At 45.3% G+C, this 16440-nt stretch overlaps 1 protein-coding gene across 2 annotated transcripts in view; it reads right to left on the bottom strand.

The window, feature by feature from the left end:
* Nucleotides 1-4257: 4257 nt before the first annotated feature.
* The window catches only part of KCNJ1 (potassium inwardly rectifying channel subfamily J member 1), a 31837-nt gene continuing 19654 nt past the window's right edge, over nt 4258-16440 (bottom strand). Inside the window, exons 1-2 of one of the 2 annotated variants that reach the window (XM_005226824.5) lie at nt 9653-10046; nt 4258-6947 (exon numbers count right to left, since the gene is read on the bottom strand). In XM_005226824.5, the coding sequence (XP_005226881.1) occupies nt 5808-6947; nt 9653-9670 (1158 nt within the window). In that variant the 5' untranslated portion in view covers nt 9671-10046 and the 3' untranslated portion in view covers nt 4258-5807. Of the gene's footprint in view, nt 6948-9652; nt 10047-16440 lie in introns of those variants that run through there. The other variant, NM_001192207.1, reaches the window with a different exon arrangement.

The raw sequence follows: 16440 nt of genomic DNA on the forward strand, positions 1-16440 counted from the left end.
CAGAAATAAGCTTAGGCAGGGACTTCCCTGGAAGTCCAGTGGGTGAGACTCTGCACTTCCAATGCAGGGGATAAAAGTTCCGCCCCTGCTTGGGGAGCTAAGATCCTACACACCATGCAGCCAAAAAATGTTAAATAACAACAATAATAAATGGAAATAAACTTGAACAAAAGGACCTAACTCTGTGTCAGATTGTTGCATGGTCATGCAGAGAAAAGAACTCCCACAAGTGAGTTTACAAGCACTTTGCTGACTGTACATCTCCAGTAGAATATATTGTAAAGAATTTTTTTTTAATTCCCAATAATTATACGTTCCATAATCAATAGTCTTAGCAGTAATGTCAACACCATTTTTGGGAAACATAAGTATGTTTCATAAGGCAAAAAAATAAACTTTCTCCACACTCAGCACTTCTCCCATTTAGCTCTGGTCCCCAGGCTGGTTTAAGCCCCTCAGGATCCTTTATCCCAGTGACAGAAACCATCCTTACATCCTCACTCTCATCCCCAGTGCCTGACTCACAAGAGGTCCTCAACAAACATCTGTTGGGTTGAAATGAAGTCCAGGGTACCAAGGTTCTACTCAAATTCCCCCAACTCATAGCCTGTGCTATGTTCAGGAGGCCTCTGGTCTTTGTCACAGCCCCACTCAGCTCTCTGCATCCTTTGCCCATGAAGCATCAGGTGGCCAGGGGCCTACCCCGGGTACCAGGGCTCCCAGCTTCAAACCCACGCTCCTACCCAACTATATACATCAGTAGTCATTTACTTCTTACAAAGAAAAATTTTCCATCTATTATTTTATCTAATCCTCCCCCTTACCCTATTTCAAAGCTCACTTTTACTAATAAGGAAACCGAGATTCAATGAAGCTAAGTCATTTATCAAGGACCCTCTGCAAATGAATAATGTAGCTTGGTCAAAAATTCTTTGGACAGATGTAGGATGAAAGCCACCGTTACCCATGTTGTCTTGAGCAAATCATTCATTCATTCATTTACTGATTCAAAACCCCCTTACTGACCACATGAGGCAATGTGTTGGTGCTATAGGTATACAGAGGTGAATACGGAATATAAACACTGCCTTCCAGGGGTATCCAAAGCTCCATTTCCCCATCGATCAAAATGAAAATATCTGTTTCTACCTCAAATGACAGATTACTGACAGACTGAAATAAACCAACATATATCTAGTTAGTACAGATACTTAGGGTGTATGTAGACCTAAGAGATACATACCGCTATTCCTAGAACACCCAAGTCCAGAGATGCTTGTCAAGCACTGGCCAGGGGCTCAGTCCAGTGCCAAGCAATGTGGGATTTCTCCCAAAGCATGAGACAGAACCAGAAACGGGTGCTGACTATCCACTGGACCCAGGTAGATGTCTGGCAGCCCTGGCGAGTCCTCCCAGAGGGTGACCCACGTTAGAGGATGTAGACTTGAGTGATTTTAAACCCATGGCTTTCAAGACAGATGTGGGTTTGGGTCTCAGCTCTGCCATTGACTAGCTAGTGACTCTGGACAAGTTCCTTACCTGAGCTGTCTCTTGTGGAAAATAGGGGGAATAATAGCACCTCACTGGATCATCGGGAAAATTAAGTTAGATAGTGTATAAGTAAGTGTTAGTTGCTCAGTCATGTCTGACTCTTTGAGACCTCATGGACTGTAGCCTGCCAGGCTCCTCTGTCCATGGGATTTCCCAGGCAAGAATACTGGAGTGGGTAGCCATTTCCTTCTCCAGGGGATCTTCCCAACTCAGGATCGAACCTGGAGCTCCTGCATTGCAGGCAGACTCTTTTCCATCGGAGCCACCAGGGAAGACCAGATAGTGTGTACAAACTGCTTTAAACGGAACCCCAGACATAGTAAGAACTCAGGAAGTAGCTCCTGTACTAAGCTTCTCCTACTATAGCACAAGACATATTTGGGGTTCCTCTCTCGCCTGAAAGACGCTCTGGCCTCAACAACACCCAGGGCTGTGGAAGTTGCTTGGAATGGAGTTGTGGAAGGACCCACACCCGCCCTCACCGCGCCTCGCGCCCCCCCAACCTCAGCCCCCTTGCAAGTCTCCATCTCCGCAGGGCGCAGCTCCAAGGAGTCCAGCTGGGTGCATCTGGCTGGGGAGATTAAATTATTTTTGAATTCCTAACTGAATGTTCTTTTAATGGAAACTTAATGACAGGCATTGAAATAGATTTCCTCCGTAACCCCTCCTCGTGTGGCGCCCCCCACGCGGCTCTGTGCAGCGCAAATTCCGATAACCTTTATTCCCTACCCCTGGACTTTTATCTCCCCAGTGACAAACAGCCCTTGCTGGACAGAAAGAGGAAATTCCAGTCATTGTTCTCAAACTTCTGGCTTCCAAAATAAAAAGCTCTATCTCCCCTGTCAAGCTTTGATTGACATGCACTTCCTGGAATGGGGAGGACAACGGCCCGGGGGCGGGGCCAAGGCCTTATTTGCATTCTGATCATCGGAGCACAGGGGACGGACCCCATACTAGTCACAGTCACCCTGTTGAGGACCCATCTCCTGTTTCATGTAAAATCTCCAAGGAAGACACCTCCTCAACTGTCCCCATGATCCACCAGGGAAGTTCTCTGCTGTCCATGGAAACAGACAGGCCAAGCCTCTTGCTCTTTAAATTTGGCAACTTGGAGAGGAACTTCTCCTTCCACCTTTTCTGTCTTGAAGAATACAATTTTAGACAGTCCCCCACGTCTTAACTCCAAATATTGGAGCTTGAACCACCCTAAGACCTGGAAGGTTAAACCAGGATCAGACTCTGCAAGTCAAAACCACAGGGCGGCAGAGCTAAGCAGGCCATTCAGGGGGAATCAGTCCCCACCCACCCCGCCAATAGAACACTTTGAATATGGTGATGCACCATGCGGTTCAGTTTTTCTCGAAAGGACTAAGAAATGTTGAATACCTTTTAAAATGGATAAATCAGTAAATAGAACCATAGAGCACACCGGTAGCAATAGCAGTCCCTGTATGTTCAGGCCTTGCTGGGAACCCTGCTACCACCTTGGAATAAATGTTTAATGCCTTTAACACTGGCATTAAACTATGGGCAAGATGGCCCTCTGGAACATTCTGTCTCCTATGCATTTTATTTACTCAATGGGCTCCTGTGCCTGTTATAACTCTCTCTCTCCGTTTGTCCACGATTCTTAGGCTGGTTTGGGGTTCCAGCCACCCCTTAGGTGCCTTCAGGGACTTATTTCATCTGCGTGTAAGTAGTTGCTAAAGAGTCAATGTGACTACAATGGTGGCTCAGCAGTAAAGAATCCAGCTGCAATGCAAGAAATGTGGAAGGAGCTGTGGGTTCAATCCCTAGGTCGGGAAGATCCCCTGGAGTAGAAAATGGCTTCTCACTCCAGTATTTGTGCCTGGAGAATCCCATGGACACAGGAGCCTGGTGGGCTACAGTCCATGGGGTTGTAAGAGTCAGCCACAACTTAACAACTAAACAATAACGACCACAACAAAAGTTTCAATGGGAATTTGCATTAAAAAGTAGACTTCAAGAGGTAGAATGCCTTAATCCTAAGGAAGGAGTCCTTGGAAGCAGACAGTCTTCCATCAAATAACCTGGAAAGAAAGGTCATTCGCAAAGGTTGTGGTTGTTCTGCTCTTCTAACTATCAAGAGGAATGGATCGCCTATGGTGACCTATTGATTGCCTATTCACTGCCAGCATCCCCTAGCATCTGCTAAGGAGCAGAACAGACCTTCCAATCTATAGAAACACTGGAGTCATAAACCTTCATAGCAATGGGTCAGCAGAGAATTCTAGCTTCCTCAAGCTTGTTATCCCTGATTTCCTTTTGCTCTGTCAGCAGATTAAATGGCAACGCCACACGCTTACAGTCACGGAGTGATGGACCGGTTGGGTCCACCATTACGGACACGGACAAAGTGCACAACTCTGACCCCAGCAGACTCCTCACTCGTCTTCGTCAGAAGGACCAGAGACTGTGTGTGCATCTGAACAAACTCCACCCCAGGCCTGGGAAAACAACGCCACCAGTACCTGCAACTTTGTGCCAAGACTCACACGGAGAGTTTTGAGGGGCCACTAGGGAAGGGGGCACGTCTGCACCAGAGGTCATGTCCTGGGGACGCTGGAGTCAAGACAACAGGTCACCCCTCACACCTCCCGGGAGAAAGCCCGCCCTCCCCAAGAAGACTGTCACTGGTTGGTCTTTCACACTAATGCACAATGACTGACACTTGGGGAAAGGACGTCACAACGTCAGAGATTTAATATGTTAATCAACACACTGAAAACATTTTGATTCCTACGCAGTTTTGGGTACCGTCCGCTCCAGAATACATTCAAAATAACATGGGGGGTGGGGAACTGAACAAGACATTCACAGTTAAATCCCCTCCTTCAGAGCAAAATAAAATACTCCTCTGTCCATGGAATTCTCCAGTATTCTTGCCTGGAGAATTCTATGGACAGAGGAGCCAGGCGGGCTCCAGTCCATGGAGTGGCAAAGTGTTGGACACAGACTGAGCGACTAACACACGCATAATTTAAGGATATCACAGTGGTCTCTTTGAGGAAGATGTGGTGTTGGCTCTCAGAGGCAGGAAGACCTAGCACTTTTCTTATGGGGAAGTCACATCCCATTCCCCACCCTTCCATGCTTCTCCTTTTGAAACAGCATTTCAGTTACAAACCCTCAGGCGAAAAACATAAGACGTTTTTCTCGGAAGTGTTAGCAGTGTTTTCCGTTCTAAACTGCCTTTCCACTGTCAGACTCCTCATTGCCTTCTTGGAAGATCAGCAAGTACTGTTTTAACAGATTTGAAGCCAGCGCCTTCTCCCATTGAACACAAATGAGAAGAAATATCAAACCTATTTTCAAACCAAGCATCCTTTCTTACAGGAGAGAGTCCATTGAGATCCCAGAGTGGTGCTTTAGCTTCTGTCTAAAAGTACATGGGCCAAAGCCCTGGCTTCACTGCAGGATGTCGGGATGGCGTGGAGCAGGCTGTGTCCCACGCTCCTCTCCTCATTGGGTACTTAGAGATGTGGGGTCCATGGACTGGGTCTTCCCTGCTCTGGGAAAGCAGCATGACCCAGACTAATACAAAAGCTCCAACAGCCAGGGCTGGAGAAGATCAGAGCTTCACAAATGTTCACTGGGCATCTGTCTTTTCTCACTGTCATTAATTGGTTCATCTCCCCCAACTCAGGAGGCAACTTTTCCTTTAAGAGCCAATGTTCAAATAAAAGTGATTTTTTTCTTATCAGTAGAATCAAAGTAAGAATATAGTTTTCCCCTGATCTTCAATAAAGCTCATAACTGCTTTAGGGAGACTCTTAAAAAGATCTCATTTGGCCTGTCCATGAGGCTTTCAGTCATTTTTGTCTGTGCCAATCAACACTGCATGATTTCAAATAATCCTATTAGAGAGTTTATGTGAGCTCCTATGGCTCGCATCCTGGAAAAGGGAATGGCAGCCCACACTAGTACTCTTTCTTGGGAGATCCCATGGACAGAGGAGCCTGGAGGGCTCTGCACAGAGTTGGACATGACTGAGCAACTGAGCACATGGCTCCCATATTTCAATTTCCTGTAAATCCATCCCACGTTCTCATGCAATTAACGTGTAGAGCTGTGTGTCTTGTAGGATCATGGTTTGAGGGTTCAGGGGCTTTGTGCAGGGAGACTTTAAAGGCTTTCCTCCTACTGTCATACCCCACATTGTTGATTGTTTCATAATGTTTCTAGTCAATTAGGTATCTTCAAGATTTCACTCTACTCGTGTGGAAAACTCAGCGTTACATTTTGGTGTCGTCTGTTTCATTAACTTCTGACAAGACAAAGTTGGGGTTGTCGTAGCCTCTTTTCATCTTGGCTCGAGCGTCTTTCTCATTATAAAGGCACATGGCACAGTGAGGCGTCTCCACTTCCACAGTCTTGCTAAAGTTATGGAAGTCCACTCGGTATTTCCCTTCCTTGGTCTTGGACACTATGGGAGCAAAACGGTAGCCCCAGAGCACCTCTTCTGGGACGTAGGATGTCCGGACTTGGCAGGTGGCACTGGTTGCCTCCACCGTGCCATCTAAAAACACGACTAGTTCAAAGTCCTGCTGGGGAAGGGTTTCTGCTGCCATGTGGAAGAAGGGGCTGGTGTGATCAATGACATGGTAAATCGTCAGTGGGGAGATGAAGAATAAATTTTCATTCCCTGCGTCAACCACAAAGTTGATATTGATCTGGTCCAAAATGATGGTCTCTCCTTCAGGAGTGATGGTGGTCCTCAGAAGCTTTCCGTATATGTGACTGCCGATAAGGAGGCTCTTCCGAAGATTAGCCACTCGGATCAGGAGACAAAGCTTCCCACCCCGCTTGCTGATCACTGCGTTCTTGCTGAAAGTAATGGTCTTGGCGCGTTTTTTGGGTCTGGAGATCTTGGCTAAAATAGCACCACACATGAAAGAATTGATGATAACGCCGAGTATAGACTGGAAGATGAGCAGAAAGATGGCAGTGCCACACTGCTCCGTCACACACCGGAATCCATAGCCAATGGTCACTTGCGTTTCCAGAGAAAACAGAAAAGCTGAGGTCAGGCCATTAATGTGTTCCACGCAAGGGGTGTGGTTGGCAGGGGGATGGAACTCAGGGAGGTCTTTGTGGACGTAGGCGACCACGTACCAGAGGAGGCCAAAGAAGAACCAGCTGCCCAAGAAGGCTGTGATGAAGATGGTCATTTTGTATCTCCACTTGAGGTCCAGCACGGTCGTCCATATGTCCACAAAGAATATCAGCCTCGACTGTGCCTCCACGTTGCCAAACTCAATGTTGCACCTTCCGTCTTTGGAGACCAGCCTCGCTCTCCGCCGAGAACGCCCAAAAAAGCGAGTGACAAACCATTTCCGAAGATGCTTGAACATTCTTTCTGTCAACACACTGATCTGAAAACACATCAGAGAAAGACAAAACAGAAGAAAATTATGTGTATTGCACTAATGAGCTAAGTGACTCACATGAAGAGCTGTCTATGAAAAGGCCATTCAGTACAATCTGTGTGACTGATCACTTGGGCAAGCTGACAACTTTATTCTGCATCCCACAATGCTATTTCCAGTAAAAACTCTCTACTCTAAGACCATATGGCTTGAAGATAAAGAGGAAAACTAATTACAGGGAGATAGACATGTAGAGGAATCTAAGAGAATATATATCCACGTGTTTTCTGACCTTAGTCACGCCCAACCTTAAAAATGTTTCTTATAACACAGACATACAGAACAGACTTGTGGTTGCCAAGGGGATGGGAGGTGGGGGAAAGATGGAGAGGGAGTTTGGGATTAGTAGGTGCAAACTAGTATATATATGATGGATAAGCAGCAAGGTCCTACTGAATAGCACAGAGAACTATTCAGTATCTTGGGATAAACCATAATGGCATAGAAAAAAAAAAATCCATCTATTTATCTATCTATATATGTATGTATAACTGAATTACTTTTCTGTGAAATATAAATTAACACAACATTGCAAGTCAACTACTTCAATAAAATAAAATTTTAAAAATGCTTATGATAACAAATTATGACCTGTACTCTGATTTATTTGATAGTATTCTTTAAACTGACTCTCCTTTTTTCTTTAATAAATTTAGCCTTATGCTAAGCAAAAATATCTGTGACAGCAGAAACTTGATGCACTATTTACATTTTTGGTTCATATACAGAAATAAATAACCATGGGGAAAAGTTTCACAACATATTACCTAAATCACCTTGTAGCTAGAGAAATTATAATCCAATTCAGTTCTCTCATTTATCTAATGAAGGAATTGAGAAAATTTCAGTGACATATCCAAAGTCAGGTACCCTAGCAAAAATGAACACAACATTGTAAGTCAACTATAATTCAATCAAAATTAAAAACAACAACAAAGTCAGGAACCTGACCAGTGGTGGGATGACAACCAGAACATGAGTTTCTCTGCTCCCAGGTCAGAGGAATCTCTACTTCACTTGTGTCTCAGTTATTACTTTGTTTATATTCTAAAGTGAGATTTCTCTGGAACATTTTAACACAAGCTTTGATCAACTTCCTTATTTTGTGCTCAACATTACTTGAAACAGAGGTCCTCAGCACTGTTTAGTCAAGTCTTATCGTAAGATCTGAGACGTTTTCTCTATGGATGGCAAGCCTGGGATGCCAAAATTCCCAAAGGGAAGAGTAAGGTGGTCACTGTCAGTGCCTCCCACTTTCTTCCCTGCTCCCAAGCTGACAGACGGAGCACTATGATTTAACAAATCCTACATAAGGTAGAACCATGTTTTATTCACTCATCTATCCTAGCTGTTAGCACAGACCATGGGGGTTACTATTTATTCAATGAGCATCAATGGAATCATTCTGTGAATGAATTAAGAGCTTCAAAATACTATGTGGGCAAAGGTCTCATTAAAAACATAATTGTAGCTTCCATTTTACAGCATAGCACTGAAGGGATTTCCCCCAAAGAGCCAACACAGCTCAATATCCCGGGGTCATAACACTAGACGGCCCCCTCCCCTAGGTGTGCCCACCCCACTCCCAAGGTGTGCCTGTTGTGGTTAGCAGTGTCTTCGTGGTATTTTTAATCAAATGCAAACACGTTTCTAAAATAGATTTCAAAATCCCCCTTCAAAAATGTGTTTATTCATACAAACTAGGAAGCGAAACCAACTTAGTGATAAAAGTTAAACAAAAGTGATATTCTACCGCGTCTTGCCCATGGCCTTCAACTATGTGAAAACACAAGAAGACCCCAAGTAAAAGTGGTAAAGAGAAAAAAACAAATATATATAAATAAAAGAAAATATTACCAGGAGAGCAGACAGAAGTTCACTCTCTCTGAGGGCCCTGCTCTCATCCCACCCAATATTCATTGACCTCAAGCCCCCAAAGAGTCCCAAGTACATGGTCCCAAGAGTAACTCAGCCAGGGAAATGGTCTGTTTCTTCCTCAATCCTTCCCTTTCTCTGCACACATCTCATCTCATTTTGCTTCTATCCACTGGGGACTTTCTCCCTTTCCCAGGTTTGTGGAAGCTCAGACTGTTTCCAGAAGCTCTTCATAGGGTGAAGTGAAGTGAAGTGAAGTCACTCAGTCGTGTCCAACTCTTTGCGACCCCATGGATGGTAGCCTACCAGGCTCCAGGTCCATGGGATTTTCCAGGCAAGAATACTGGAGTGGGCTGCCATTTCCTTCTCCAAGGGATCTTCCCAATCCAGGGATTGAACCCCGGGTGTCCTGCATTGCAGACAGACACTTTACCATCTGAGATCTCACCTAAAACAATAACTTCTTTTAAAGTAAACATTCATCAGTCAAATCCACAGCCTCTTTGTCATGCATTATAATTCCAGTGGTAGCTCCTAACATACCAACCTCTGAGTTTTTCTGCCTAACCATTCTTGTCCTCCCGGTCCACCTAAATTCATTTTCATTTTGATGAGAGTATTTCTGTAGAGTGAGTGAATCCCCCTTGATTACTCTCTCAGATAAGCTGGGGTTTCCATGCTTGCCCTCCTAAAAAAATATTATCTGCCTGGCCATGCAAAGAGCCAGACAAAAAGCAACCATCTTAAAAAGCTTTCCCCACATGGCCTGCACTTACCAACATCATCTTAAACATATTCCGTCCTGAAGCGTCCACTGCTGAGAAAAGCAAGGAAGAAGTTTTGGGAGTTGGTCTCCGTAAGCAGGCTGATTTCTTCTAAACCCAGCTTAATTTAATGTATGCTTCGGCCAGTGAACAGATGATAATTTGTTTTAGCCTTAAAACGTTAATTTGATAGTGGAGTTGTGCGATTTAAACTAAGGCAATTGGTTGTTCTCAGGCCAAGCCCCAAGCTGGGTATGTGTTTTTTTCCCAGACGTCACATGGCTTGAATACCGTCATGCTAAGACATGATGAGCTGCCAGCTAAGGTCCTTGAGCAGCAGGCATGGATTCTGTTCCAGCATTTCCTTCTTCTCCTTTGCCACCCTCTGTAGCCCTCTCGCTCTTTCTCCTAGCTTGTGCCTGATGCCTTTCACCAGAAACAATCAGTTATTGTCAATCTCCCAGCCTATCTCAGAAACACTGGGATACTGAGATTTCCAAGTGTTCACAAACATACAGGCGGATAATATAGACAAAGATAAGTACAGATTTGTAAGACAAAAATAAGATCACACCAGGAAGCAACAAGATACCCCGTTAATCTCTCTACACAACATTCACTGTTATGTAAGAAACTGAGATTTAAAAGCAGCCTTTATTGTTGGATTGATCTTGTAAAATCTGGCATTTACTGAAAGTAGTTTGTATATGCACTGAGTTAGTCAATGCTGTTGATTTATGTATTCAAACAGTAAGAGGAATTCTACCTAGAGAATGTGAGAATACAGGATAAATTCTTCCTCTGACCAACCCTATCTTTCTCATGGCAGACTCATTATACACAGCCCACATCCTCCTTTCAGTAGACAATGGCATTTAATCCCACCCTAGACAGAACCAATATGTGTTTTTTTTAACTATTGAGTTATTAGAGATTGGCCCCAGACTATGCAACATGCACAGTTTCTAGGTTACTTTCTAATAAATCAGTAAATCTTAATAGCAAGCATAGGGCTGTCCATTAGCTAATGTTTACCAAGGTCTTCTTAATGGCCTGGCAAAGCAAGTGGATTATATTATTGTCATTTTTTTTTTTTTTCTTCAGGGCTCCAGCATTCTTTTTTGGTCAACAGTGCATTTTTAAAAAACAGACTTTGTATGAACTTTCCAAACATTGAGTGTATGCTTATTGTGTAGGATTTCAAAAACAAATAGAAATCTGTTCTTGTTCTCAAGGAGCTCACAATCTAAGGGGGAAGTGAGCTCAGTAAATGAGCAATTACAGGGTCATGTGGTTTCTATAATACCAAAGGGCTCATCTCTGCTTGAAGGTCTCACCTAGATGGGCATCCACGCCCTGTGAAAATACCTCAACCAACAGAAAACTCACTTTTGTGTCCATTAATTGATTTATCTGACCAAAGTCCCTCTAGTCAAAGCTATGGTTTTTCTAGTAGCACAGATGTGAGTTGGACCATAAAGAAGGCTGAGCGCTGAAGAACTGATGCTTTTGAACTGTGGTGCTGGAGAAGACTCTTGAGAGTCCCTTGGTCTGCAAGGAGACCAAACCAGTCAATCCTAAAAGAATCAACCCTGAATATTAATTGGGAGGAGTGATGCTGAAACTGAAGCTCCAATACTTTGGCCATCTGATGGGAAGAGCTATCTCATTGGAAAAGACCCTGATGCTGGGAAAGATTGAAGGCAGGAGGAGAAGGGGGTGACAGAGGATGAGCTGGTCGGATGGTATCACCGACTCGATGGACATGAGTTTGAGCAAACTCCGGGAGACAGTGAAGGCCGTGGAAGCCTGGCATAATGCAGTCCATGGGGTCGCAAACAGTCAGATGCGACTGAGCAACTGAACAACAATGAAGCAGCAGGGATGTGTGGATTCTAACTTGTGTGCCAGACAATCCTTTACCAAATAGATACAGTCCCTGTCATCTGGAAGAAGCTTCTAGTCGAGGTGGGAGATACAAATGAGCTGATAAACCATCAAAAACAGTATGATACCTGCCAGGGTAGCAGATGTTCTGGGAGCATCTTATTTGAAAGGCAGAGAAGTGCCATGGAGACCCAAAGCCTGGACATGGCTTTACAGTCACACATAGTAGGAACTCTATATTTGTTGAATGGAAGTCAGTTAGACAATGCATGCAAAGGTGATGAATGTGCCATCACTCACATGGTTCCCCTTCCAACCATAATTTGGAAGAGACATTTCTGTGCGCTGTAACTGCAGTTGTGTTTGTGACCAGGGCAGGGGCACAGAGGAACTGAAAGAATTGCTGGGTACATAGGTGACAGAGAGCTGGGGGAGACACCTGGCTGGCCGACAGCAAGGGCCAGTGCACTCAGCGCCCGTGTGCCTTGCGAGATATTCTCGTCTATACCTCCTCTCGTCTAGAGGAGAAACTGATACCAAGAACTCTGATCTAGTTCTGCCTCAAGGACCACTCATGATATTTCTAAATAAGTGTCATCCTCTTCTGGGGAACAACCGTGCAAAGTTTTGAAGATAAACACATTTTCCTCCTGCATCTCCTTTTCTCCATAGAAATACAGGCTTTATTTGCATACAACAACGCTGGTCACCAAACCCCTCTGCCTTCTAAGTGAGGTGTCTGCATTCTGGGCTCCTGGATGACAAAGAGCCAGGACCCAGGCTGTTCTTTTGCAGGCAACCCCCTAAGGAGAAGCCATTGGGAGCTGGGGGTTTCCCCATGGTTGATATAATGCTGCTTCTGTCTCACCCCAGAAGGCTCAGCAGCCACTGTACCCGAGAGAAGATGGCAAAATAGACATCGCTTCTGTGATAGTAGAATTACAATTCTATTGTATTCAATAGAATTCTTTAGAATTACAAAGGCTATCACTACTCTCTGTGGATGAAAAGAGAGCTGTTGCCTGCCTTTTGGTCCAACCACTCACAGCTCACACACAGCCTGGGTTCCCTCAGGACATTCCTGAGACTCAAGATTATCAGAGGTAGAAAATAGAAGCTGTGGCGCCTGAGAACAGAAGTCCAGTGACTTTCTGTAGACCCTTTGCAGTGTTGCTGGAGAAGAAATTCAAGCTTCCATGAAAATTGACAGCTTGAATTCAGCCAGGCTTCCTGGTGGCTCAGACAGTAAAGAATCCGCCTGCAATGTGGGAGACCTGGGTTCGATTCCTGAGTTGAGAAGATCTCCTGAAGAAGGGAACAGTTACCCACTCCAGTATTCTTGCTAGGAAAATTCCATGGACAGAGGAGCCTGGCGGGCTACAGTCCATGGGGTCACAAGGAGTAGGACACGACTGAGCAACTTTCATTCTCACTGGATTCAGCCTGCCGGTCAACCACATGAACCAACATTTCCTGAGGACCTGTGGGTAGCAGGGCACGGAAAGGGATTATGGCCAAGGTCTCTGCCTTCTTAATGAAATCAAGCAAACTCTCCACTGATTGAACTCACTACTTGCCAGGTGCTACCCTAGGAAGCAAAAGAGGCAACAGTTCCCACTGTGGAGTTGCTCAGGGATACAGAGTAACTTAGTCATTATCCAATCATTGCAGGGCAGCACCTTTGCTGCCCTGAAGGGGTTGAGGACACAAGAGAGCAGATAAAAGAGGCTAAAGGTCAAGTTTATACTCTTCAGCACAAAATGCATCTGACTGGTACCGCAGAGAACTTCCTGTTTTCTATGAAAACGGCCTCAAGCTGTTGGAGGATGGCCACCCAGCTAAATTTGCAAACCTTCAGTGCCTAAGGAGAGTCCAGTCAGCCAGTTCCCAGGATGCTGACATCTAGAACTATTGTTGACAGAGGGCATCGTTGCCTTCCTGTTCAGTATTCCCAGAGAAGTCACCTCAGATATCTTTAGCTCTACCAGGTTGCTCACTTGGGCTCAGTCTGAGTTCTTCTTACGTAGAACTTACCAAGGCCATTGGAAAGGATTTTTCCGGCCTCATAGGCATGTGAAAGGTCATGCGCCTCAGGACACTTCCAGGCCTGATTTGGGGCTGCACTTCACCTTTCCCGTGTGAGGAATACACACCCTCTTCTCTGTGAAGCCCCGTGTCTGTCTGCTCAAACTCATGTCCATTGGGTTGGTGATGCCATCCAACCACCTCATCCTTTGTGTTCAGAGTGGGAATGCGGCACAGACTATCCGGGGCGCCTGGTTCCTTCCACAGAAGAAAGGTTGGGAACAAAAGCCAGGGAATCACAGGGTCTGGGAGTGTTGGTACTCTCTTAAGGCCCATCGCCTTCCATGGGCTTCTCTGTGGCCTACTGGTCCAGCATCATTTCCTGAATAACTGCAAAGATCTGCCACGCATGGGGATCAAGGGCGGGTGGGAGCCCTGGTGCAGGATGTTCATGGCACAGGGAAGAAGCAAAGGCAGCAGGAAAGAGGAGGAAATCCATCTCGGGGAAGTGCAAACACGGACTTGAACCCCAGTTCTGTCACTTGATGGCCAGGCAACCTGAGCAAGCCACTTGGGCTAACTGAGTCTCAACTTCCTCGCCTGTGAAACAGCTGTAAAATATTCTCAAAGGCTGTCATATGTTTTAAATGCAATCCCATATGTAAAGTTCCTAGAACATAGCAATTATGTAATAATAGTAGCAACCATTATTACTGGTTCAGAAATTTAAACATGCACAGCAGCTTAATCAGGCGTCACCAAGCTAGGCTACTTAGGGTCTGCTCTGTAGAATCAAATGGGCAGTGTTGGGGGAGATGACAGCCAGGTGGGGGACAAGGTTCCTGGGATAGAGGGTGACAAAGGTTCTGACCACGTGTCAATGTCTGTGAAGCATCCTGACATCAGAACCTGTCCTGCCCGGTGGAACAGAAGACCTATAGAAAGCCTAGCATTTCTATAAAGGATTTGTCCATCTTCAGGGCAGAAGACTTATCTTGAAGAGTGAGGACACAATTGTTGTCATTGTTGCTGTTCAGTTGTTTAAGTTGTATCTCTTGGTGGCCCCATGGACTGTAGCCCACCAGGCTCCTCTGCCCATGGGATTTCCCAGTCTGCAGTACTGGAGTGGGTTGCCATTTCCTCCTCCAGGGGATCTTCCGGACCAAGGGATTGAACTCTAGTCTTCGGCATTGACAGGTTGATTTTTTTTTTTTTTTTTTACCACTGTGCCATCTGGGAAGCCTTGGGAACAGGAGAGGGAGAGAATTTTCCTTGGCAGGGTTGAAGAGAGGCATGCAACGAGGGGTGATGCTCTGCTTCTCTTACCACAGACATTGACTAGGATTCGATCGTATCACTGACAATCTACAGATGCAGTCAAAGAGGAGAAAGCAGCCCCTGACAGATGGGAGCCAGCCTGGCACTACATCTTGGCCTGGTTGTTGCTGAGGGCTGTCCTGGGGCTCACAGCTGGGTCTTGTGTTCTCCTGTTGAACACAGCTTCACAAGACATCAACATCAGAATCATGTCTGAATACACAGAAACATGAACACGGTCCAAACCACAAAAACGACCAAATGTCCCCCCAATCCTGGCACTATGAGTGATCACTGCTTCTTTGCCAATAACAGCGTTAGCCCTGCTGCTGCTGCTGCTAAGTCGCTTCAGTCACGTCCGAATCTCTGCGACCCCATAGATAGCAGCCCACCAGGCTCCTCTGTCCTTGGGATTCTCCAGGCAAGAACACTGGATTGGGTTGCCATTTCCTTCTCCAATGCATGAAAGTGAAAAGTGAAAGTGAAGTCGCTCAGTCGTGTCCCACTCTAGCAACCCCATGGACTGCAGCCTACCAGGCTCCTCCGTCCATGGGATTTTCCAGGCAAGAGTACTGGAGTGGGGTGCCATTTGCCTTCTCCTAGCGTTAGCCCTACACCAAGTCTTCTCTCCTTCTTGATAATGAGACTTATTAACATAATCACGGAATTACCCCTACTTCTTAACATCAAATCCTGAGCAGAGTATTGCTCCGTTTACTCTCCCAAATCACCTAGATTAAGCCCAAATTCTGTTTATGTGCTTTCTAAAACTCTTTCACGCGGAGCTCCTCACCATTCCTCGAGGTGCGTGTTCTCACTAGCTGCAACAAGCCAACCTTTTCAACTACTGCAGTATGCCTGGTGATCTTTGGCTGGAAGACATTGATGCCCCCAAAGGCAGAACAGCACAAGAAGAGAAGGTCACAAAGCCACTTTTACAACAATTAGTGATTCCATTCTACTGCTTCCAGAAGTCACACTCACATATGTACACAGTGCATGCTTTTGTATCAGGATGTGAAAATGAAGGACCAAATTTAAATATGAAAAGTCATTAAGGGACTTCCCTAGTGGGACAGTAATTAAGACTCTGCACTTCCACAGCAAAGAGCACAGGTTCAATCTCCGGTCAGGGAACTAAGATCTCCTATGCCTCATGGCTCAGCAAAAAAAAAAAAAAAGTTATTAAAAGGAGTTAAAATGTTCAAGTTCAGGCTTTGAATTCTATCTAGCTAACTAGTTTATAAGGGCTGCTGGTCATCTTAAGATTATTCCGCTCTTCCCACAAAGACCTGCATCACTTCCTGGCACCTGGATGGGGACCCAGCAGGAGGCGTCAGGAGATGCGACATTTCCCAGCCATCCTGGGAGTCTGTTAGGCCCACCCCGAGCCAGGTGTCTCTCCCATCTTCGGTGGGAACTTGCCTTTGCTGTGGAGTCAGAAACCTGCACTTTGGGAGCTGACATTAATTTTATGCGCAATTTCAATTTTGTTTTCTTGCTGTCCTTCAAAAAAATTTTTTTTCAAGTGTTTTGGAAACACTAGTATGTCTCAGCTCTGCAAAAAAAGA

Source organism: Bos taurus, chromosome 29 (genome assembly GCF_002263795.3).
Source record: "Bos taurus isolate L1 Dominette 01449 registration number 42190680 breed Hereford chromosome 29, ARS-UCD2.0, whole genome shotgun sequence".
Classification (NCBI taxonomy): domain Eukaryota; kingdom Metazoa; phylum Chordata; class Mammalia; order Artiodactyla; family Bovidae; genus Bos; species Bos taurus.